Source organism: Chenopodium album, chromosome 4, assembly GCF_948465745.1.
Source record: "Chenopodium album chromosome 4, dcCheAlbu1.1, whole genome shotgun sequence".
In the NCBI taxonomy this organism is placed as follows: Eukaryota; Viridiplantae; Streptophyta; class Magnoliopsida; order Caryophyllales; family Amaranthaceae; genus Chenopodium; species Chenopodium album.
The window spans coordinates 7,565,534-7,590,993 of record NC_137837.1 but is presented as its reverse complement, the minus strand read 5'-3'; the positions used below and the strand labels follow the sequence as shown (position 1 = coordinate 7,590,993).

At 32.8% G+C, this 25,460-nt stretch overlaps 4 protein-coding genes across 4 annotated transcripts; all 4 read left to right on the top strand.

Moving 5' to 3' along the window:
• The first annotated feature begins 3,025 nt into the window (after positions 1-3,025).
• Positions 3,026-5,431, top strand: LOC145626551 (uncharacterized). Its single transcript, XM_081679003.1, has 3 exons — positions 3,026-3,234; positions 3,330-3,420; positions 5,065-5,431. The coding sequence occupies exons 1-3, from the start codon at positions 3,162-3,164 to the stop codon at positions 5,201-5,203; spliced, it is 303 nt and encodes a 100-aa protein (XP_081535129.1). The 5' UTR covers positions 3,026-3,161; the 3' UTR covers positions 5,204-5,431.
• Positions 5,432-6,561: 1,130 nt separating this feature from the next.
• On the top strand, positions 6,562-8,835 carry LOC145626550 (acetylajmalan esterase-like). Its single transcript, XM_081679002.1, has 5 exons — positions 6,562-6,904; positions 7,454-7,666; positions 7,935-8,083; positions 8,198-8,462; positions 8,557-8,835. Exons 1-5 carry the CDS (start codon positions 6,643-6,645, stop codon positions 8,775-8,777), a joined length of 1,110 nt encoding a protein of 369 aa, XP_081535128.1. The 5' UTR covers positions 6,562-6,642; the 3' UTR covers positions 8,778-8,835.
• A 372-nt stretch (positions 8,836-9,207) lies between these two features.
• On the top strand, positions 9,208-10,845 carry LOC145627565 (3-ketoacyl-CoA synthase 7-like). Its single transcript, XM_081679937.1, has 2 exons — positions 9,208-10,034; positions 10,281-10,845. The coding sequence occupies exons 1-2, from the start codon at positions 9,208-9,210 to the stop codon at positions 10,843-10,845; spliced, it is 1,392 nt and encodes a 463-aa protein (XP_081536063.1).
• An 11,348-nt stretch (positions 10,846-22,193) lies between these two features.
• Positions 22,194-24,267, top strand: LOC145628791 (uncharacterized). Its single transcript, XM_081681195.1, has 2 exons — positions 22,194-22,333; positions 23,639-24,267. Exon 2 carries the CDS (start codon positions 23,645-23,647, stop codon positions 23,987-23,989), a length of 345 nt encoding a protein of 114 aa, XP_081537321.1. The 5' UTR covers positions 22,194-22,333; positions 23,639-23,644; the 3' UTR covers positions 23,990-24,267.
• Positions 24,268-25,460: the final 1,193 nt, after the last annotated feature.

Genomic DNA, 25,460 nt, shown 5'->3' with positions numbered 1-25,460 from the left:
GACCGGGTACCCGGTTTGCTCACCACTAGTTCACACAGAGCCCAAGTCCATGCATTTTGTCAAGTTGCAGCAAAATTAAATCTAACTTATTTTAACATCTTTTTGGCTCAATGTAAAATCATGCATAGTAGCGTGTTGTGTTATGCCTACCTCTTGCTCATGTTGTGTTGTATCTTTTCGTGTGTGTCATGCGTATCTCTTGTTCATGTTATGTTGTATCTTTTGGTATTGAGTCATGCTTATCTTTTGCTCATACATGTTATATTGTGTATATTAAGTAGGGGTGAAAGTTCGGTTTTCGGTTTGGTTTATAGCCCAAACCAAAACCAAACCACTCTAATTCAGTTTTTGAATTTTACAAACCACACCGCATCACTTTACTTTTGAAACCAAACCATATAAATTTCGGTTTTAAATTAAAAAAAACCGAACATACCGAATTTTTTAGGCCTTGTTTATTTAGGCCTTAATCTGCAACTTTTGTGGGCTTCCAAACTATATAAACCAAACTGAAATATCATACTTCCTCCGTTTTCTTTTAGATGCAACACACCCTTTAGCGCGGTAATTAAGAAAGGCGGGGTTTACATGATATAATAAACTTTAAAATAGGATGAGTGGTTGTTAAGAGTGTAATTTAGTGAGTCATGTACTTTAGTTAAGGGAAATAGTATAGTTTTTCCCTAAAGCAACTTTTCTTTTATAGTGTGTTGCAAGTATTGTGACATTTCCTTTTTAGGGAAGTGTTGCAAGTAAAGAAAACGGAGGAAGTATTAATCAACATAACAGTAGCATAATAGGAACAAAACAACATTAACAAGTGCTAATTCAAAGTAACGAGGCCAATCTGGGATGGAAAAAAAAAAAAAAAAAAAAGAAAGAAAGAAAAAATCGACACTTCATCCCAAAAAAAAAAAATTGTTCAACATTACAAAAACAAAAAAAATTCGGTCTGGTTTCGGTTTTTCAGTTTCTCAAACCGAAACCAAACCACTCTAATTCGGTTTTTCGATTTTACAAACCAAACCAAACCACATTAGAAAAAAAAACTAAACCATATTTGTAATTCGGTTTGGTTTGGTTTTAAACCAAATTAGTTTCACCCCTAATATTAAGATTAGATTATAGGATTTTCTCATCTTATAAATAGTGTCAAGATTCTAAATGGGAAGAACAAAAAATAACAGAATGAGTATTATACATATATGTTAAAATGTTAATAAGTAACTTGTTGTTGTTGTAGTATTTATCTTAATGTGTATTATTGGAATATTAAGTTTTTATTATTTTTACTAATACCTAATCAAAGAAATTGATAATCAAAATTGATTAAAAAAAAAAAAAAAAGTCAAGTGTGACAATTAATATCGAATAAAGGGATTAACAATAAGGCTAAGAGTATTGAGACTAGAATTAGCTTGTCTTCCTTTGTGTGCCTTGTTTGAATTTATTACAAATTTACAAGTGTATATATGCTTGATTAAAGTTTAAAGATGATTGTGGAGTTGTTCCATGTGTTCGGGCCTAATTAGACTTAATCCTCTTGCAACCTGTTGTGTTGAAATTTTAAAAAAGATGGTCCACACTGAGCCAAGCCCACATTTCATTATGTTGTGGTAGCATAATCCAGGCAAATCTAACTTGTGTTTGTTATCCTTTGACTCAACATTAGTGCTGTCAAATTTCAAACCGAAACCGTTTAACTGCCCGAAACCGACCGACACAAATGAGAACCGAACCGATTTTGTAAAATCGAAAACCGACCCGGACCGTATTTAAGTAAACCCGAAACCGAACCGATCCGAATAATGTCAAACCGTATAAGAACCGAACCAGTTCTAAACCGAACTGTAATCAAACCGAACCGAAAAGGAACCGAACCGTTTCTAACCCGAAACTGTTTCCAACCCGAAACCGTTTGAACCGAGGTAAAAACCGTTTACACCTAACCGTTAATAAACTGCAACTCGTTTGCACCGAACCGTTTATAAACCAAACCACTTACAAACCGAACGGTCTATAAATCAAACTGTAATTTCGACGTCACAATAACTCATCAAATCATGATTATGACACATCAGTTAGTTGATTGAATAAGAAGCAGCTAATAATGTGATAGTAAAATAATAATAATTCATTAATACACTAAACTTTTATAATCTACGTTACTTCGTAATAAACTAGTAAGATCAGTATGACTAAACTTGAAATAACATGATATGTATTTTTGAAATCGATGAGAATTTGTATATAATATAATGCTTAATGCCTAAATATGAAGTGATGAAGTCTCGCCTTGATATAAAACTTGTTAACCAGCGAAAGGTTAGCAAGTACTATGAAACTTCAAACCAAAATCGTTTAACTGCCCGAATCCAAACGACTCGATTAAAAACCGACTTTTTGAAATAAAAAACCGTTCCGAACCATAATTTAGTAAACGTGAAATGAAACTGATCCAAATAACGTTAAATCGTAAAAAAGGCAAACCCGTTAACAAACCAAACCAAAATAAAACTGAACCGAAAAAGAACCATAATGCGGTTTGGTGCGGTTTGGTTTCAATATTAATATGGTTTGGTTTGGTTTGAAAATTTGACCAAACCGTATTTTGCGGTTTGGTTTGGTTTATACTCAAACCGCACCAAACCAGACCATGTTCACCCCTAGTCATGACATTCCAAATTTCTCTAAATTTTTTTCAAAGTAATCAGTATATTAGTTCTTACAATCACATTCGTTTCTTGCTTGAACTCATATCTAAAACATCCCTTTCACATTAGAGACAACTTAAGGTTTGGATTCCATCTTCAATGAGCCATACCCCAACAACACCAAGTCCTTTCATAGATTAAAACTTAGCCTATTACATACATGAAACATGATACATGTGTCTAGGCCAAACGAAAATATCGAACTAGCATTTTACCATTCACATGCGTTGTTTGACGTGCTTTGACTACGAAAAAAAAAAGAAAGAAATTCGTGTTCGGCAATCCGCCAACGGGTTTGAAAACAGGAAATTCAGGTAGATGGTAGTTTCAAAGTTGCACACTTTCATATGCCCTCTATATATCTCTCTCCTTAATATCTCACCGCTTTCCCAATTTTCCTCAATTTTCTCTCTTTCTTCATCAATTCTAAATTCTTAATCTTTAACAATGGCGGAAGAATCCAAAACCACCATGGAATCTGTTAGGTCATGGGTTGTTCAACACAAGCTTCGTACCGTCGGTAATTTCTTTGATTTTTCCCTAATTTGATTAAAGTTACCCCCTTTTTTGATTAATTTTGATTGTGAATTGAATTAATTGTGTTGATTTTTGCAGGGTGTTTATGGTTGAGTGGAATTACAGGATCGATCGCGTACAATTGGTCTCGCCCTCAAATGAAAACCAGTGTTAGGATCATCCACGCTAGGTTAATTTCTTGATTTGATTATTCTTTGATTATATGCTTATTATTAATTATGGACATGGGTTAGGTTATGTGGTTTGTATTCATATTTTTTTTTGTTTATCTTCTTTAATTTCTTGATTAAGATGCATGCAAAGGGGTTATGTTGTGATTATTATATATAATAAAAAAAATTTGGAAGGTGTTATGTTTTTGAATTGAATTAGTTTGAACTTGTACAACAAATTTAGAACTAGGGTATTAATTTTGCAATTCTGGTTTCAAATTAGGGGTGGTATGATTTAATGTTGAAAATTTAGTTTAGGTGATGTATAAATTTCACTTGGAGAGTATGTATGGCCACTGAATTCAGTTGTTCCTAGACTCTTGGTGCATTTTTCTTTTTTGAATGTATTGGTTTCATGAAATGATCACTGGGATTAGGCCCAAGGGGTAGTATACTTTTGATGGGAACTCTCCCGTGTTTCGCTGTTTTGGTCTATGAAGTTTGAAAGGTCAAAGAAGTTTTAGAGGTTGAGTTTTGTAGAGAAATATATATCTGAGGAAGAGTGATGGAAATGACCAGAGTTGATAATCTTTTATGGGATTTGTTGGTATCGCCTTTGCTGGAAGTCAGAGATTTATAGCATTTGGAGATGTCATGTTTCATATATATGAATATGCGATACAAGAATCAGTTGTCCTAAATCTTTCGTGTTTAGAGGTGATAGTTTTTTGTTGAAGAGTTGATAATTATGCTACATAACTACCATGAATGCATGTTCTAGCATTGCTGAAGTTTATGACTTCTTATCACTTTTTATACTCTGAGGGTTACCTTATTGTCCCTATTAGTCTCTTGAATTCTGAATTTATAGGAGTGAGAGCCATGAAATAATTTTCAAAGTGTTGGTAGTTGGTACTATAACCTTGAGTATTGCTTTTACATGGAGTCTGGACTCTGGAGTACTGCACCTTTTTATAATTAGTTTGTCCTATTGCTTCTGATGACTTTGAGAATACATTTTCTGGACTGACTTAAATCACAGAGCCGCGATTTTCAATTACTTACCTTGACTTCAATCATATGCTGCAGTTGTACATGAACATTCTTATGTAGTCTATTGCTCTTACATTTTTTTAAGGACATTGCAAGGTTTAATAGACCAGTTTGTTTCTGCTTATGAGCTCATTTATATGACTGCCCTCTTATTGGTTGTGATGGATTATTGTGATTTTTTTTTTTCTTGAATGATCAAAGTATGTTGACTGGATATAGGTGTTATTGGAGTTGACATAATATTGTGATTCTACTAGGTATTGCTTTTGTTCTAGGCTAATTTCAACATGTAGATATTGTTTTGGATATGTTTCTAGAAACTGACAATGACAATAAGCCATTTGTATGTTTCAATTTGAAAGTATATAAAGCTTGACATTATTAATGAGTTTGAGTACCTTAAGTTGCAGTAAGTATAACTTAAGAAAGCTCCTAGGCTCCTAACGTCATCTTTTTACATGTATATGGATACTGAGATGCCTATTATGCTACAAGATGAAAATTAAGATATATAAGTATCCATGTATATATATATTTTCTACCTTTGCTTCATGTTTTATTTATTATTTTTTTTTATACTTGCTGACTGTGTCAATGCTCTAATGCAGGTTGCATGCTCAGGCATTTACATTGGCTGCCTTAGCTGGAGCTGCAGTAGTTGAATATTATGAGCATAAAAACTCACATGATAATAGGGAAGCTCGGTACGGGAATCTTGTTCCTTTAGATAATTCACACAAGAATTAAGTGGAGTTTATCTCAAGTGACCTTCAAACAAATCAAAAAATTTCCAAGAATTGTACATATGGGGCGCTGATTTCTGCCCTTTGTGTACTTGTAGGATGTTTTTGTTGTTATTTTCTTTCTTCTCCCAAGCTATACTTTTGCAGAGTATATACAATTCTGGAATTTAGTAACCAAGCTCTGTAACATACAATTGATAATGATAATAATAATAATCCAATTTTGGTGAAAGTTGAATTTTCTATGCTGCTTTTCTGGACTCCTGATTATGAATGTGCTTTGCGTGTTCTCACTGCTGTGTATCCACAGCTGCATTTTAACCAACATATCTGTTGGATACACTGCCTTTGCTCATCTGTTTGAGGCTCTTTTTTGCATTGTCTTTGGGGGCGTTTAAAGTTAGACATCCCCCGTGGTTGTCTTTTCGTCACTGAACAATAATGAAAAAGAATGAGGGATGGCACTCATGGTAAGGATGGTGATTGTCATTGAGGGAAGTGGCAAGTTATAATTAACGTGCAGCAGTAGAAAGGGAAAGCCATGTAATTTGGTTTCAGAAGAGAGGGTGATTACTAATCAAGACGGGCCTAGGGATGACATGGCCTGGCACGAGGCCTTGTGGTGATTACTAGGCATGGCAAGACCTAGGGGTGACATGGCCTGCACGAGGCCTCGTGATTACTAGGCATGGCAGGACCTGGGGGTGAGGTCTCGCGAGTACTAGGCATGGCAAGATGCCTGGACCGGGGGTGACATGGCCTGCACAAGGCCTTGTGTGCACGGTGTGCTGGTAGGCTGTGGGTTGGCACAGTCAAGACTAACAATTAAAAGAAGGAACTGACACGACCAGTCGCCCATAACAAATAATTGTGTTCTACACCTCTATACTCTTAATTTATTAGTCATTATTGAAACACCTTCAATATCACACTTGAGTTCAGAAAAAAAAAAAAAAAAAGAGGGAAAAGCAACTTATCATGTGATCTGAATTGTTAAAGCTGCTTGCCTGTGCATGAGATCTCTGCAAATTTTGACCGCAGTTATTCCTTTCTAAATCTCTTCTGCTACAACCAAATTACTAAAAGATCAATATTATTCTGAATCAGATCTTACATTATGTGCAACAATAAGTTAACTAGATTAATAGGACTATTTAAGTAATTTATTATCATAATAGATTAATCTAAGCATAATTTCTACCAAAAGTGTGTTACACAAAAGTAGAACATTTTGTGGGAATAATTATAACTCCTTTTTTTACCCCCTAGTAATGTGATCTAACTGGAATTACCATCTTCTGTACATAAATTCAGTTACTTTTCTGTTCTTTTCCTTCTCTTTTCTTTGTTATTATTAATATCTTTACCAGAAATTACAAGGCTATGAGAGTATGAGTGTTAGTGTGTTACTATCTTCTTATCAATCTCAAATTATTTCTTACAATGTGTTTATTATATTTGAGCTTTCTCTTCCTTCTGCTATGTCCTGCTAGAGGTATTGGACATCTTCCTGCAGCCAGGACAGGAAGTAGCAAACTCACATCGATTTATCAGCTTGGTGACTCCTTATCTGATACCGGAAACTTAATCATTGAAAGTCCTAATGGACTTGCCTCAGCCTTTGCTCGGCTTCCTTATGGTGAATCCTTCTTTAAGCATCCCACTGGTAGATGCTCAAACGGGCTACTAATGATCGATTTCTTGGGTAAGTTTTTGACAATTCTTGATTGTTTTCTCGATTTCATTTATGCTGTTATGCATCTTCAGTCTCTTAATTTCTTTCATTGATTCGTCATTTGTGAGTGGTGAAACTTCATTTTGGGGCAGCGAAAGCATGTGCTTCTGTTTCGAATGTGTCGTAACATTCTTACTTTGTAAAATTTATTAAGTTTATCACTAGTAATATTATTTTTTCCCCCTTGACATAATCAGAAATTCAGAATTGTATAGATATTTAAGGTTATGCAGTCACATGTAATTGGTTTTTGTTTGTGCTTAACTGTAATTCTCAATGAGGATTTCCTTTTCCTAAAGGAAAGAGTCATGACTTAAGTATTTTCCTGAAGTCTCTCATTTTCAACAAAGATTCAATACGATAATATGGAAAAATTTGATCAATTCAACTTTTACATCATGTTCTATCAAGATAATTTACATAACAACTTTACTTTTGAATGTAATGTACAACTGATAATTTTTTTTGTTTTATATTTTAATTTTTTAATTTCCCACTTCTTTTGGTGATTATGATCAGCAAAGGCGTTGGATATTCCGCACTTGAATCCATACTTAAACAGGGATGCTGATTTCACTCATGGAGTAAACTTTGCGGTTGCTGGTGCCACAGCATTGCCAATGCAGTCTCTTGCAGAGAAAAACATAGTAAATCCTGTCACAAGTAGTTCTCTCAGTGTACAGCTTGATTGGATGTGGTCACACTTCAATTCCATTTGCTATAATGACCAAGGTATACACTGTCATTTGCGTTCCAAATTCACCTATTCTGCCCTAAGAAACTATTAGTCTCGTTCTTTTCACCTTAAAAACCGTTATCTGAACTTTTTTTTAGGAATGAATTGAACTTGGTAGCTCATGTACAAACTCATCTGAACTGATTGACCCTTATCTAAACTTATTGAACTTATAAATTTCCTAAAACATGCAAAGTTTTTTCTTAAGGTAACCATGTCCTACTACTTGGCATTGATTTTGATCTAATTGAAATGGTTGAACAGATTGTGCAGAAAAACTCAAGAATTCCCTATTTATAGTTGGGGAAATAGGAAGCAATGACTATTACTATGCTCTGTCACAGGGGAAAACGATGAAGGATGTCAATACCATGGTTTTTGATGTTGTCCAAGCGATTATTGAAGGCGTCATAGTAAGTTCATTCTCCAAACACTGAGCACTAATCCTGGCATTTTGCTTTCATCTATTCTTAAATGTTGATGTAATTGTGTTCTTCAAAGGATTAATTTAGTATCATGTTGTTAAGAGGGTCATCGAAAGTGGTGCTATCAAGATAATTGTCCCGGGGACCTTTTCTTTAGGCCATTTCCCTGCATATATCACTGCATGTCAAGCCAAGAACTCTGCAGCATACAGAAAACAGCGTCTGTTAAACAACTTGTCACTCTATCACAACGATGAGCTACAAAAGAGACTTCAACTGCTGAAGCAAGATTATAAGAATATTACCATCATATATGGTGATTATTACAATGCTTTTAATCGACTTTTGCTGAATGCTCCTCATGTTGGTAAGTGCTGCAGAGTTTCTGTATATCTGAAAGGCTTGCACATTCTGTTTTTCGTAATATAATTGAAACAAATTTCCTTCTTGATCTTCTTCAGGATTCAATGGCACATCTGATCTTCGGAAAGCTTGTTGTGGAGCAGGAGGGCGATTTAGTTTTAATCCGACTAGAACGTGTGGAGCTCGAGGAGTTCCAGTATGTACTAACCCTGATGGTTATGTCATTTGGGATGGATTTAATCTGACTCAAAAAGCATATAGGATCTTGGCACAATGGTTCTTTCAAAGTACAATCTCTCGCTTAATTAACTCACCCTGACAAAATTAGTACTCAATTTTAATGTTATAGAAGTTGTTACTTAATAAACCTTAATCAAAGTTTTGTTCCATGATTTTGATTTGCATTGCAATTGTCTATGAATATCATTGTCTATATACATTGACGATGTACTACCCTGAATTAGGCCAATATGCATCCGCCATTGCGCTCTATAAGTCCCCAAATTCTCAAACAACCTACATGGACTGGTGTTATACACTTTAAGCATGCCACATTTATAAATGTGTGTTGCAAATACATACGCATCGAATTCTTTTCCTTAAAATGTAAGTTGCATGAGTGCTTAATTTGGTCCGTCAGTTATGCATCTTAAACAGATCCGTGTATGCTTGCAATAGTTCTTCATACTAATATAAATCAATAGTTCAAAACTCATGCTAACATAATAAACCATAAATTTACAAGAAAAATGGAGGTAGATTCACTAATCAAATATGATTACTTCAAATTCTATGACTGTGTCATTGAAGCCCTGACTTCATTTTCTCAATTCAAATTCATTATTGCCTTTATATTGATCCTTGCCTATATCCACATAACTCGGAGGCGTGCCAACATCTACCTTGTCGATTTTGCGTGCTTCCAACCACCCGAGTTCCACCGTGTTTCCATAGGTGCATTCATAGAACACTCAGCACTGCGAGAGAAAGAGTTCAGAACATCAGAAGTAAACGAGTTCGAAAAGAAAGTGATCACAAGGTCAGGAATGGGGAATGAGACTTATTCATCAGTAGGAATGGATATAATCCCTACTGATGGCTCTTTAAAACGAGCAATCGGAGAAGTACAACATGTACTCTTCACAGTTGTTGAAACACTCCTTAAAAAACACAAGATTAGTCCTAAGAGTATTGATATACTTGTGACTAATTGCAGTATTAATTGTCCAACTCCTTCATTATCTGCTATGGTTTTAAATAAATTCGGGTTTAGAAGCAATGTAAGGAGCTTTCATTTATCAGGAATGGGGTGTAGTGCTGGAATCCTCGCGATTAGCTTGGCTAAAGACTTGCTTAAAGTTCATAAAAACTCTCTGGCTTTGGTGCTTAGTACTGAGACTATTTGCTCTAATGTTTACCTTGGGAAGCAGAAGTCTATGCTGCTTGCTAATTGTTTGTTTCGAATGGGGGGTGCCGGGATTTTGCTCTCTAATCGGACATGCGATAGAGCCGTGGCTAAGTATGAGCTAGAACACATAGTTCGAACCCATCTTGGTGCCAAGGATGATGCTTATGGGTACGTATACCTTTTTTTTTTTTTTTGGTATCGTATACATGTATGATTAACATGTTGTAAAGAAATCGACATAATTGTTATTGAATGAAGTAAACAAAGTTAATGTTAAAGTGGGGTCCAATAATAACGACTTTAAATTATTTTATTAAGTGCTAGGTGACTAACATGTTAGCCATTTAGCCTTACTTTTTATTATCGCTAGATTTTATCCATAAAGTGATTGAAATTACTTTGCTATTGTTGTAGGTGTGTATTCCAAAAAGCCGATGATGAGGGTAAGGTTGGGGTATCCCTCTCTAGAACGGTGGTCCATGTTGCAGGGGAAGCGTTGAAAACCAACTTGACTACCCTAGGACCTCTAGTGTTACCCTACTCGGAACAAATACGATTTGCCTTCCATTTTGTGTGGAACAAGATTAGGCCATGGAAGAAGAAGCAAGCTCCTTATGTCCCGAATTTTAAGAAGGCTTTTGATCATTTTTGTATCCATGCCGGAGGTAAGGCCGTGATAGATGCAATCAAGGATAGGTTGAGTTTAAGTGATAGGGACGTCGAGGCATCTAAGATGACACTTTATAGGTTTGGGAACACTTCATCCTCTTCTACATGGTATTCTTTATGCTACCTTGAAGCTAAAAAGAGAGTTAAGAAGGGTGATAGGGTATTCCAATTGTGTTTTGGGAGTGGGTTTAAGTGTAATTGTGCTGTTTGGAAGTGTATTTCTAAGGAGGTTAGCAAGGACATTTCCAATGCATGGACTGATAGGATAAATAGGTATCCTGTTGATGTACCTGAAATAAATGAACATTGAACATAAATAAAATCATAGTATTGATAAATCTTGTTATATTCATATCAATGTACAGCTAGCTTTAAAACATCAACCTTTCATTATATTAACTAATTGTCAATAATTAATGATAATAATAGTCAAAATATGCAGCAAGAACCACACATGATCAAATTTGAAATTCTTATTTGAATCGTTTTGATCAAATTTTGATTATAACAAAACAACGTTTCAAATTAAGGTAAACATAACAAGTTCTGTTACTTAATTTTCGGCCTTTTCTTTCTATAGTGCTTTAACCTTATGCTCTCTTTTTTTTCAAGTGAGGATGACGTTAGTGCAAGTATGATGTGGATTAAATGATCCTCTTTCAAGCTAGATAGCTAGCTAAGTAGAGCTAATAGAGTATATGGACTAGTACTACTACTATCATTGTCACTATTATCCTTGGTTCCTTTTGCCTCTAGTCTACATATACACAAGTACTACTCTACGTCTTATTACAAACTCACACTCTTGCTGTCATTCATCTCTTAAATTTTCAGTCTTAGATATTTGTGCATTGCGTGTTCATCAACTTCAATTCCTTCTTAGCTTTCTGATTTATTATTCCTCATTTTCCCCTTTTACTTCCCACCTTTTTTTTCCCCTCTGCTTGTTTTTACTGTCATCTTTACTCCATTGCTTGTATTTTAAGGTTTCCTCTCTTCTTCTCCTTCTTCATAAATACCCTTTGAATTCATGAGTTTCATCAATATGGGTAGGTTTGTGTTCATTAATCACATTTATTATTAGAAGATTGATGGGTTTGTGTATTATGCTTATGATTTTAATTATTGATTTCAAGTAGTGATTAAACAAATTAAATGTTTTAAAACCTTAACACTATGGTACTACATAGTACATATATACACTTAGGGCTGAGCAAAACTACCCGAAAATCCGAAAAATCGATCCGAAAATTAGGGTACCCGATCCCGATAACCATAACGGTTCGGGTACCCGTTTCGATAGTTTGTTATCGGGTATGGTTATGGGTATCATTTTAAAATTAAGGGTTACCCGATCCGATCCGATAAGCATTTTTTTTGCTTTTTTTCCCTACTTAAATCTATTAATATAAATCTAAACTTTTACTTTACTTCATAATCACTTTATAATATCAAGGATTAGTAATATTATTAATAATTTGGTCAAGATCATATGGTATTGTTTTTAATTAGTTGTAAATTATATCATAATAACTACATAATAAGTTTAATTATCATTATTGGATATCTTATTGGGTGCCCGATAACCGATCCGAAAATCCGGGTACCCGAAATCCGGGTACCCGAACTTATCGGTTCCGGTTATGGGTATCGCTTTTAGTATGAAAATATAGTTCAAAACTTCAAATTAGATAAGTTTTGAAAAAATTACTCTGTGTTTTAATAAGTGTTATACAGAGTAATGACTTTTTTACTATTCACATTATGATTTTGACTTAATTATTTTATTAATTTGATAAAACAAATGTTATGGTACAATATATTTAATATTGTTGGAATCATCATAATATATACTTTCATAATGGGATATTTCCTTATTATTTTACTAACATATAATTAGATAAATTAATAGTTAAACTTGTGTCTCGACATTTATGTTCAGTCAAACTATAACACTTAAAAAACACAAAAGGAGTGTATAAAGGTTTTTTAGGGCTATTCTGGTCAATTTTAAATTATACAGAGTAACTAAAATAAGACTCGTATAAATTAATCAAACAAGTTTAAATAAATTCATGTAAATGATAGTTGTTCGAACTTTAATGTATGCTATCCTTTCAACTTCTCAAACTTGAGAAAATTTAAAATAAGCTCCATATTACGCCCTGTATACTTCACTTTAAAAATAATAATATTAAGTAAAAATAATTTTAGTTCAGTAAAAATAAGTTCAGTTCAGTAAAATTCATTTTTCTTAAAGAAAAATTATAATAAAAATCAGTAAAAATAATTTCAATTCAGCAAAAATAATTTTAGTTCAGTAAAATTAGTTTTAGTTCAGTAAAAATAATTTAAGTTCAGCAAAAATAATTTAAGTTCGGTAAAAATAGTTTCAGTTCATCAAAAATAAGGTGAAGTGAACAAAACCTTAGTGTCAAAAATCGCAACTGAGAGTAATTTCTTAGGAAAATTTTTTGATATAGAAAGAGTAATTTTTATTAACAAGAGTCATATCTTAATCAATTTCCTTTTATGGTTAAAAATAAATTGGAAGAAAAGGTTGCGAAGTAGAGTGATAAAAAGTGAAACTTAATTTGACACAAGTAGAACCTAGCTCTGACTGGAACTGAGAAAGAAGTCCCCCGCTATCTTAGGCAAAATCCAGACCAATTTCCAAGCTGCTTTATTTTTGTCTTTACTCTTTTTTTCTGACTCCCTTTATCTAATTGCAACTCGTCAACCTTACGTACTCCATACCATAATCACAATTTTTCTAATGTCAGATTTTTTTAATTTCAATTTTTTTTTTTTTTTTTTTTTTTGGATTTTAACTTTGTAATACGAAATTACTCTATTACTCATGTTTTGAGTATACATTACAAATATTTTGAGTTGGGCATGGATCGGATAAGCACAAGGAGGTGGAGGACCAATCAAGCACAACAACAACAAAGAAAATCTAATCAACTAGGGGCTAGGGCATGAGAGTCACAAAAGTGGGTACATTAGGCAATGCATGAACATTATTTTTAAAAATTGGCACGATTTTGACACGAGCATGGTGGGTTGACTTGTATGTCGATAAACTTATTGGTAATTAATTTATTACCAATGATATAGTAAAAATTACTTTAAGAACCGTTGGAACGACACAATGATATATGGTCAAGCTGTACATACATAGCTCTTTCTCTTCTTTTTTAATGATTGGCATGAATTCAACAGGTACGACATGATCGAATTATCTTAACTCATTTTAAACTCAACCTACTGAAGTATGAGACATGCTGATTGACACGACAGTAGGCTGCATAACCTGACCTATGTCCAACTTTATACACACTTCATCCTTTTTTTTTTTTTTTTTTATTATTTTAAACGTAACTACCTCCTAACATTTAATTTAACAAAGAGTTAAAAAAAAAAAAAAAAGAAAGGTAAACACAGTTATGCCTTCCCTCATATCAATGTCTAAGTGATATTTTCTCCTATCATGGCCATTTAGGGCCTAACCCCCGCTAGATTAATAAGTTTATGAACTTAAGGGCATTGTTCTCATACGTTTATTTTCAGTTCAGTTCAGCTCCTAATTTCCTTCTCTTATAAAATATTCATTTCAATTCAGTTCAGCTTAGTCAATTCAGTTTAGTTCAGTTCAGTCCAGTTCAGTTCAGCTCCTAATTTCCTTCTCTTATAAAATATTCATTTCAATTCAGCTCAGTTCAGTCTATGAGAACAAACCCTTAAAGAACTAATTTCACTTTTAAAATATTAGGACATGGTGATTAGTTTTAAGTTAGAGGTAAAAGTAGAGATTCAAATCCCGACCCCTCTAATATTTTTGGCCAAGATCCGCCAATGACTCCTATCCATAAATATTGTAACAATAATTAGGGTATGTTCTGATTGACTAAACTGAACTGAACTGAACTTATTGGAGCTGAACTGGATTGAACTGAATATTTATGAGAGAAGGAAATTAAGAACTGAATTGAATTGAACTGAACTGAACTTATTGAAACTGAACTAAACTGAACTGAAATGAATTGAATTGAAAATAATCCGCAGAGAACATGCCCTTATTGTAGAGAATTCTACAAATATTTCAATAATTTTTATTTTAATTTGTATATGCCTTTTTCATTCTCTTTATCACATGGATTTATGTTTTTATTTCTCTTGTTGTAATTCATGTTATAATTCATGCTTACATCCCTTGTTGTAATATAAGAGGAAAGGAGAAAGTACTAAACAATGCAAGTAATTAAATTATTAATATTTTTTTAGATTATTTTTTTAAACTGCATATGAATAGTGTAAAAATCAAAGTGATATATTAAAAAAAACGGAGAGAAGAATTAGATCAATAACTCTATACTAAAAGACACACCAGCAATGACACGTGTCATCTCCTGGTGTGTCCTCAGTTTTTTTTTTTTTTTTTTTTTTTGGAAAAAAATTCAATTTCAAAAATAAATTTTTTTTCACATATATTTATAAGGTAATAATTAAATACAAAGTATATATCTTTCCAAAATAAATATATTGACAACTATAAACTTAAGCAAAAAAATATGAAAAATAATATTTTTAACATCATTTGTTATGGACTATTTTTTTTAAGAAAGATATAAATTATGTACAACATACGTTTATTACAATAAGATTATATAATTTTTTTTCTTGATTTTTTTTTTAATTACGTAATAGAAGTTACAAGCTTAAACAATGAAATACGAATATCAAATCAACAAATGATACTTTTGTTATTTCCTTGAATAATTTATGATTAGAATTTCAGTCAATTAACACTCCATGAAAACTTCAATAATACTTGCTAAAGATGACACATGTCGCTAATTAGTAGTGTGATTTTTTCTTGCTATTTTTGTTGTTTTTTAGGATTCAATTGATATGAATGTATGTAACACACGAAAGTATATAATGTAAATTTTAAATATAGTTATTAAAAATTACCGTGCATGACACGGAATCTAAACTAGTACTTCCTCCGTTCTTTTTTACTTGACCCGCTTTGACTTTTACACTATTCACCAACCCACCTTTGACCGTCTTTTGTGAATTATAGGTAAAGAAAAACATATTCATGTAGGATTTTATTAGAATCGTCTAAATAAGTACTATCACAATATATAACTTTTATAATTTTTACTTATAGTGTATTAAAATTATTGATGGTTAAACTTGTGCATTGACAAGCGTGATAAAAGAAACAGGTCAAGTAAAAAAGAATAGAGGAAGTAATACATAATATTGAGGTTTTCCCCCGTACTTGACGATGTTATCTGGCAGTTGATCTGTTCTGCAAGATAAGTTCACTGACACTCTCATCATTCCCATCCAATTTTCTAATTTCATGTTTTTTCTGATATTTTAACCCTTTTCCTCTGTTCCTCCTGTTTTTGGTATTTCTTTTTTACCCCCATCTAAACTCGAGTCTAATGCATGCAACTATGCATCTTTTTATTTTTCCTAATTATTGAAAGAATTGACTTTATTTTGTGTGTTTGAGTAAAGGTGTAAGACTTCAAAATTAATTCCATTGGACAGAATAGGAAAGTACTTCTACCAAGCTGAGGCCTATGACTTTATTTACAGATCCGTACGTGTTCTCATAAAACTAAATAAAAATTTTTAAAAAAAAAACAAATATTTTGAGTAAAGTTTCATGGAACTCTTTTTTATTTCTCATTTGTACGTTCTACAGTACTACAATAGTTAAGTTGTATAGAATATGAATGTTTGATTTTAATTTGTATTTCATTAGTAATGATAAGCTCCAATTTCACAGTAGAGTTGTGTTCATCTTGTATAGGCCGGGTTTTGCCTAGCGTATCATAGCATTATAAATTGATCATTATAAATTACGATTTACTTCCTTCGTCCCTTATCTATATGTCTATTTCTAATATTTATTACTCATATAATAAAGAGAAATTGACATGTAAATAAGAGAAAGAGATAGAAGGGATACAACATTATACAATAGAATTTTCATATTTTTCTAGTTCTCTACTTCTATCAAATAAAGTCGTAATAATGCATGCACTTCTTGAGTCATGACGTAGGAAATATATAAGCCTATGGTACTAAAGTTAATTATAATTGGTTACACATTTTAATTTCTTATCTATCAAGAGTATAATTGTTCAAATCAGTTTGCTCGATTGTACGAAGGAGCATGTTTGGTTTTGCTCACTTGCAATAATAAATAAATTTAAAAATTAAAAAAAAAAAAAAAAAAAAAAAAAGTTTTGCTCTTTTACAGAGTTTTACCCATGACTTGCATGCACTTGATAAATTTGACCATTTTATGCAAGTTAAGGGAAATGAGAGAAATAAATTAACTCATTTTTTAAAAACGAACAACATTAATTTGCTTTTTTTTTTTTTTTTTTTTTTTTTTTTTTTTTTTTTTTTTTTTTGCGTCTAAACGAGTACAATAATTAACATAAGTACTAACCAAAGGAAGAACATAAGTACTCCATAAAATACTTCATACGTACCAAAAACATTTGAAAGTTGTTAATTATATGGACAAATTAAATATCAACAAAGGACTACGACAATAAGTATCTATATATAAAGTTATGAACAATGACACGAGATTAAACTCGTATACATCATTTGTTTTCTGTGACTACATGTAGAATGTAGAATAGTAAAACAAATTAAAATTACCTAAGATCCATAAAATTATAATGCAAACCTCATGATTAATTAAGTTGAGAACGACATCCATGCAAAAAGAAGAAGAGAAGTGAGAAACTCATGTTGGAGTAGGAGAGCACGTGCAAAGCTCGTGACTAAGAGAGCTAGCTTGCACGTGCCCTGCTTCTCCAGCACGAGCCACTCACTCATAGCTCACTAATCCCCCATGACCTAAAGCTAAGCTATTTGTGAATTGTTGTGATATCTTCCTTGGTTTTATTTCTTCTTCACTACTCGGCCTATTTATATACAAAGGTGGATGGGAGAGTGTATGTGTGTTAAATGGATGGAGTCTTGGAATGGCCAATCTTTTAATGCAATATGTGGATATATATAATAATAATACCCCCTCCGTCCCATTATATAGTTTCTGTTTTTCTATTTTAAAGATTTAAAATATTATTATTATTTTTTTTTAATTTTTGAATAGTATGTAAAGATCATAATATCCTCACTTTTTTAACTTCATACATTGTACTTCCAAATTACCTTTAAATTTTGAACAAGTCTTGTACTTTTTTCCACTTTCTCTCTCTAACTTTTGTGTATAATTGTACTTTTTCACTTTTATTATTGTACTTAATCCACTTTCTCTTTCTATTTGTTATACGTACGGTAAAAAAAATACAAACAAGAACTATATTATGGAATGAAGGGAGTATTTACTTGTCTTTACATAGTTTTATATAGGTGAATACAAATAAAGAGTACATAAAAGAAAGCTAAGAGTGGGCAATTGCTTGTGAGACCTAACTCGAGAGAAAAGAAAGAATAGAATAAATTTAAAAAGAAAAAGGAGCAAATAAATGTGAATGGAAAATAAAAAAAAATAACGAGCAAGTAAAGAAAAATTATATGTAATATGGAGTAATTATAAGTTTTCTATTTGATTTTGCATCCAAAATAAAGCTCTCGATTTGATTTTGTAGAATTTGTATAAACTTACGGCTTAACTTTCATTGATCAGGGTAACACATATATATACAATACTAATTCCTAGAATTACCTTAATTAGGTTACTAGAAATTAGGAAACAATATAAAAGATAATCACCAAATATTCCCAAAAATATATCCTACCAAAATATCCTCAATACCCCCCCCTCAAGTTGGAGCACTAGGATCATAAGTGCCCAACTTGGACAAAACATGATCAAACTGTGACTTCCCAAGAGCCTTCGTGAAAATGTCGGCCAATTGAGTAGTCGTAGGAACATACAAAGGAGAAATCAAGCCATCAATAATAGCATCCCGAACAAAGTGACAGTCAACTTCAATATGTTTGGTCCTTTCATGAAAGACCGGATTCTTTGCGATGTGCAGAGCAGATTGACTATCACAAAATAACTTGATTGCCTTAGGGTGATGCACACCTACCCAAACTCAACAACAAACCCTTAAGCCACTTGAGCTCACAAGTGGCTACATACATAGCCCTGTACTCGGCATCACAAGAGGACGTTGCCACAGTTGGTTGCTTTTTAGTTTTCCAAGAGATGGGTGAATGTCCTAAAAATACCAACCAACCTGAGCGACGAGTGAGTGGACAAGCCGCCCAATCCGAATCACACCAACCTTCCAAGGTGAGGTCACTAGTAGCACTCAACAAGATACCCTGGCCCGGAATACCAATCATGGAAATTATCCAATTTGAGACGCTGTGAAGTAATGAAATCCCCGGGCCGATCTTGCGGTCCAAGGTAGAAAGGGGAATTTGTTTCAATTTTCGTAGGTGGCGGTGGAGGAGGTGTATCCCCCATCGTTGAATTTTACAGAGAAAAAAAAATCAAGGCTCCGATACCATGTAGAATTTGTATAAACTTACGGCTTAACTTTCATTGATCAGGGTAACACATATATATACAATACTAATTCCTAGAATAACCTTAATTAGGTTACTAGAAATTAGGAAACAATATAAAAGATAATCACCAAATATTCCCAAAAATATATCCTACCAAAATATCCTCAATAGATTTTGATATAACAGTCTCATTTAACTTTTGTATATGTACCTAAAAATCTGAATAAAACTTTTATTAGAGTTCAATTGATTAACAATGAATATATATACTTTGTATAAAGAATATGCATAAGATTATCTTTGAATTAAATGAAATTTTTACTTAGAAACAGAATGAGTAACAACGATATTGTTTGTTACTCGTATTTACGGGTTACTTACTTAGTAACCAAGGAGTAAAAAAATTGGTTTGCATGGATTTAAAATATAAAAGTTGGTTTGTATGAATTTAAAAGTTGGGTTAATGTCTTTCCAAAAAAAAAAAAAAAAAAAAGGGTTGGGTTAATGATGTAGCTTAGGTTTGCATGACTACTATAGAGGATATGATATTTGAGTGTGTTACATAAATAGCGTGGTAAACACTCATAAACTTCAACTTTAGATGCAAAAGATAGATTGGGTTAGACAAGGAGTGTGAGTGTCAATTCAAATGTCCCAAAATTATCACATTTTTAAGCTTTGCTTGCACTCCGCGTGACTCTAGTCACCGCTAGATTTGACTCCTTTTTTTGTCAGCTTCGTACGTGTGCATTGTGCCTACTCTACACCCTACCCTTTTCTTATTCATCTTTAACGGTTCTACTTCTACCCTGCTACTAGGTTTTTTTTATTTATTTTTATTTTTATTTATTTATTTATTATTATTTTTATTAGAAAATAAAAATCACCAGAAATTGGGAGGAGGCTCTAATCACTTGAGCTATACGCAGTGTTTAAAAATACTATGTATATTTACGCTTTAGAAGTTTAGATGAACAAATCTAAATGGAAGGCTTTATTATGGTTACACAAATTTGTGAAATGTTTAATTTTAAACACTAATGTAATGCATAAAATGTTTAAGTTGTTTACTTGTTTGTATAATGATTTACAAAGGAGTTACAACGGAGATGGAACTATGTGAATGTAAAAACTATAGGATGTATGTAATGCATAGGTAAGTTGAAATTACTTTTGTCTCCATATTAAAAGGGTTATAGAGTTTTACGAAGTCCTGTATTATTTTATATACTCGTATGTGGGTTAGTTTTATAAATGACATGTGAAGTGCTCTCATCTCTCCGAAATGATTTGGGACTTTGGGTTAAATTAGGTTAGAAGGTGAATCTCTATGTATACACTCTTTTATTTGACATATTTCTTTGTGTTAATGGCACATGTATTGATGTACGTGAAGTTGTGGAGTATGTTCATCAATCAGCATATTTAGACTTTGTTTAATTCAATGACTCATGTGATCATTTTTATTATAAAATTTAAATGGTGCATCATATGAGGTAAAACTATTTGAAGAAGATTGAGAAAGCTAAATTATTGTAACCAACTAGCCATCCCAAATTCACAATTCACAAAAATGAGTTAAAAGGACGATGGGATTGCTTTCACAATCTAGTTATTAAGGTGGACTAGGTGGTGGAAGTATTACTTTGTTCATGGGTAAAGAAATAGTTTTGATTTATTATTTTGTTCATTGGACAAATTCATGTATTACCTTATTTCATTTCTTCTACTTCTACTCAAAGATTTATCAATTATTTACTCAATTTTCTTACTTAATTCACTTCTTTCTAACACTCACCTATTGTTCAATATTTTCTCAAGTAGGTTGTGAATGTGCACTATACATAGTAGAAGAAAAACTACTTCATAATACATACTCTATATGTTTGGTGTTGTCGATCATGATTATTTATTAATTCGAATGAAAATAACATTTAATAGTTACATGCTCACATAACATGTTATTTATTTCATTCACCTTGATAGTTGCTTCGCATTATCATGTAAATTTACTTTTTTTTTTTATTAATCTATTTAAAATTGTAATATTTCATATATGTTTAAATGTGTGAATTAAAAACAATAAAGAAATTTAAATATTAAGATAAACAAAAGCTACAACTGTCATAACTATTAGAGAATGAAGAAAGTATTATTACCTTTTTAGGCTTAACAAATGTTTTATGCAATATTTGATATTAATGGATAAAAAGCCATTTATATCTTGTAGCAATGTTACGAGGGGAGGTGGATAATGATGCATGGAATTTGATCTTGAAAGGGGCCGGAATGTTGCGTGTGAAAGCAAAGATTATGATGATGATGTAGGAGGAGGAGGTGCTATTATTGATGTCCAAGAAATTGTGCTTCTTTTAGGCAAGGCAAGTTTAGTCCCTTGTCCCTAGGTAGATTTGATTTCTCATATTTGGTTCAAGTGTTGTTTGACTTTTATGTTTTTATTTGTGTGAGCATTTTAATTCATTTTGCATTTTTTGACACTCCAAAGAAAGGTCTCTTTGATTAAAAAATGGCTATTTGATTCACATAATCACGAGCATATAACAACTTTTATTTACGGGTTGAATCAAAGCTTCAATTTATAAAGTTTAATTTTAATACAATGAACAAGTATTAGTTTGCTTGTTATGAATTAAGTTGATGGTTGATGAATATTCATGGACTAAATTATTACCTCTACAAATTACAAAATGAGACATAATATAAAGAAAAACAGGGAAGTATGAAAATTTCTTTAAGAATAACACTGTAAAAAGACTAATTTAAATCTTTTCATATATGAACAAAACTAATGAACGAGTATAAATTCTTATACGTGACTGGTCACACAATGGGACCAATTATCATTGGGGTTATTTCATTAGTGTTACAAGAGTTACTCGATCAGTGTTACTAAAGTTACTTCATCAATGTTATAAGAGTTAATCGATCAGTGTTATAAAAGTTAGTTTTATACTACCTTCGGTTCATATTAATCGATTGGAAGCAAGCCCTCCGCACAAAGATTACGGGTTACAATGAATTGTTTTGACATATCCCTTAAAAAAAATAAAATAAAATAAAATTGTTTTGAAATATCAAAAAAATAAAAATTCAGTCGAAGCCCAAAACAAAGATAGGCCCAGTTAGCCTTATAACCCACCCGGTTTCTCTCTCGCAGTTTCACCACTCACCCTTTTCTCCGCCCTGCCGCCGGTTTCCCTCGCCGTCGCAATCGCCTTTCTGCTGCTCATCTTTATCTTCTGGTATTCATTTTCTCTCTCTTCCTACTTTCTTAAGCTGCAATCGCTATTAATTTCATATCAATTTTGTTCAATTGTTAACTTCATTATTATTTCGTATAGAAATTTAGTAATTTTGGGGAAGGAATTTACCGATATAAATGATGAAGAAATGCAATTTCTAGCTTTACTGTGATGTGATACGTCAACAATTTGTTTGTGTACTATGTTAATTCAAGGTGTTCTTCATGTGTTGGTAATTGATGTGCTCGACTTGATTATTTTAGCATAAACTGTAATTGTTGTATGAAATTTTGCAATAAATTGCAAATTTGATTAGTTAATTTGGGCAAGTGCAGTGTCAAAGCTGGTAATGTATAGTAATTTGTTACTAGGAAGTACTTGAATTTTATTTAATTACATTAGGAAGTACTTGAATGTTTGATGTTGTTTTGAGTCGAGTCGAGTCGAGTTGCACCAAAATTGTATTGGTAATTTGGTATTACCCCTTAGGCTACTGTAACTTGTATTGGTAGTATGGTAGTATAAGTTTGCTCTTTGATGCAACAGAAAAGAACATATTGATCAATATGTTTTTTGTTAACTGATTTGGCTGGACAATTGCTGTTCTGGGTTCTTAGGGTTTTGGTTGTTTGAATATGGGTTGATTTCATGTATATACTTTTACTTGAGAGGTTTTTGAGGTTATTGTTGAAATATTATTATACAAACCTGTTGATTTAGGCTCAAAGTAAATTGATGGTTTACTTAGAAAGAATCAGAATTTGAGCTATGATTGTTTATTTAGAGTGGTCATCCATGGTATTTATGGGAATATTACTGTAATTTGGAGGGGTTCGATGCTTTGTTATTTCCTGTATGACCCCCACAATAATCGCTACAACCAATCTTCAAAATTTGGTTAGTTGATGTGAAAACTGATAAAAATCTGGATCATATACCAATAGTGTATTTTGCAATTTATGGATATCAGATAAAATCTGAAGTATGTTTTTTTTGGTTTGGATATACCAATAGTGTATATGTCTGCCATGAAATTTCTTTTGTGTCTTGATCTGAAATTGCAACATCAGGTTTAGTCTTTTAGGTGATTAGTAGTTAGTGCACTGTGAATCTGTGATGTTGAAAGTCGAGGCTTGATGAGGTTGAGAGTTCTTCAATTTGTTTCTCTGTCACTCTTAGCTGTTCGAGTGTTGATTCAGAGAGAAATTTCTCATCTTCGTTGGATGTCATATCCTTTTTTGAACCTCAAAAAAGTTTATTGAATGTAAAATTCATAATGGTAATGGGTAGCAAAATTCATTGCAGGACAAGATGGTGATCCCACCACCAGTCAGAGCTCCAAGAATCACAGAATTTCTGAAGCCATATGTGCTAAAAATGCACTTCACAAACAAATTTGTTCATGCTCAAGTCATCCACTCTCCAACAGCCACCGTAGCTGCTTCTGCAAGCTCACAGGAAAAGGCCTTGAGACCAACCATGGGAATCACACGAGATGTGGCAGCTGCTGCTAAAATTGGGAAGATTCTTGGTGAGCGCTTGCTTGTTAAGAACATTCCTGCTGTTTCAATCTTCTTGAAGAGAGAACAGAAGTATCATGGTAAGATCAAAGCAGTGGTTGATAATATGAGAGAAGCCGGTGTGAAATTACTATAAATTGAAGCAGAACTTCAGTTATGATATTAGGTTTCTAGAAATTTGATACAATGTCTCAAGCCGTTTTTCAATTGTGATGATGGAAAAGAACATCTTAATACTCAGTAATGAAGTGTAGGAATCTGATTCGAGCATACTTTTTCTCTTTCTGATATTGTGGGTGAAATTGAAATGCAGTTATGCATTGGCTTATGTATTGTGTATACATTGGCAAGCTTAAACTTTCTTGCCTGTTTCTTTTTTTTGAATAAGAAAAACTATGAAACTTTGTGGAACTAGCTTATTGATCTTGCCAATTCAACCATTTGCAAGGGGAAGTAGGGGGATTAAAAAAAATTCTTTAATTTCGTGCTATCATTGTCCAGGTCCATACACAGCATGCTGCTGGTCTAGAAACATCATAACTATTGCAACTTCAACATCGTAGCCTGTTGTAAAATTATTGCCCGCAATTCTAATTTTTAGTTTTGAACTGCGATTGCACAAATTAACCTTCAAATTACCAATGACTGGCAATATCAAACTATGGATCAATCATCAAAATTAGTGATGTATCTCCACAAAAACTTCTAAAACACCTCTCCAACATTCAAGTCTAATAATAGCACAAAATTACACCACGATATCACACTAGTTACAATTTATTACCAAGATTAACTTAAATCTCCTCAACCCGGCCTCATAGTAGGATCGACACATCCAACTCTTATTACTACATCCATATGTAGCATATATAATTAATACATAGATAAGTTCGTTCAGATACAAGCTCCCGGAAATTGACCAAATTCAATGGAGAAAAATTTGTTATCGTCTACTGCATTCTTTACAAAAAGACAAGCATGGCTTCTTGCCTTCTTCTCACTCAACTTTGGTCTGGATTAGTGGACCAGTCCATTTCATATTACCCCTGTGAAGCTCTTAGTGCAGTGCATGTACCTACACAGAGAGGGAAATCTAAACATCATGGGACGAATATAATGATAGTGACAGTCTGTAAGGAAGAGTCTGAACTAAATACAACGTACCTAAAGATCGATCTAAACATGTGATATTCGACATACATATAACGTACAAGCGAATATAGCTATATGTTTGTTACTCTTGTCATGGAGGACAATGCTCATGCACTTTTGTGAGCTGTGAGCTTACCACTCTAAACTATATATTTCTGTTTTAAAGATCTTGATCATACACAATACAAATGCAGCCTCTATCACTCCATTTATAAAAATCTTTCAAAGGCGGTATTTGCTTCCGTTCAAATTTAGTGTTTAACCTCGTTAATTCGAAAAGGATGAACATTTCTATGTAAAACAAGCAAGCATACCAACAACATTTGACCATATGTCCATATCCTTGCTCAATAGTATCAACACCCTAATTAGGGGGGGGGGGGGGGGGGAGATCACATTAGATAAAAACTTTTTTGGGGGGGATTTAGCCCTATTCTGATTTACTGAGCTGAACT

Coding starts and splice junctions, on each gene's coding strand:
- LOC145627565 (XM_081679937.1), top strand. CDS start 9,208: ATGGAGGTAGATTCACTAATCAAATATGATTACTTCAAATTCTATGAC. Junction 10,035..10,280: donor GCCAAGGATGATGCTTATGG/GTACGTATACCT, acceptor CTATTGTTGTAG/GTGTGTATTCCAAAAAGCCG.
- LOC145626551 (XM_081679003.1), top strand. CDS start 3,162: ATGGCGGAAGAATCCAAAACCACCATGGAATCTGTTAGGTCATGGGTT. Junction 3,235..3,329: donor ACACAAGCTTCGTACCGTCG/GTAATTTCTTTG, acceptor TGATTTTTGCAG/GGTGTTTATGGTTGAGTGGA. Junction 3,421..5,064: donor GTTAGGATCATCCACGCTAG/GTTAATTTCTTG, acceptor GCTCTAATGCAG/GTTGCATGCTCAGGCATTTA.
- LOC145626550 (XM_081679002.1), top strand. CDS start 6,643: ATGTGTTTATTATATTTGAGCTTTCTCTTCCTTCTGCTATGTCCTGCT. Junction 6,905..7,453: donor ACTAATGATCGATTTCTTGG/GTAAGTTTTTGA, acceptor GATTATGATCAG/CAAAGGCGTTGGATATTCCG. Junction 8,463..8,556: donor GCTGAATGCTCCTCATGTTG/GTAAGTGCTGCA, acceptor GATCTTCTTCAG/GATTCAATGGCACATCTGAT.
- LOC145628791 (XM_081681195.1), top strand. CDS start 23,645: ATGGTGATCCCACCACCAGTCAGAGCTCCAAGAATCACAGAATTTCTG.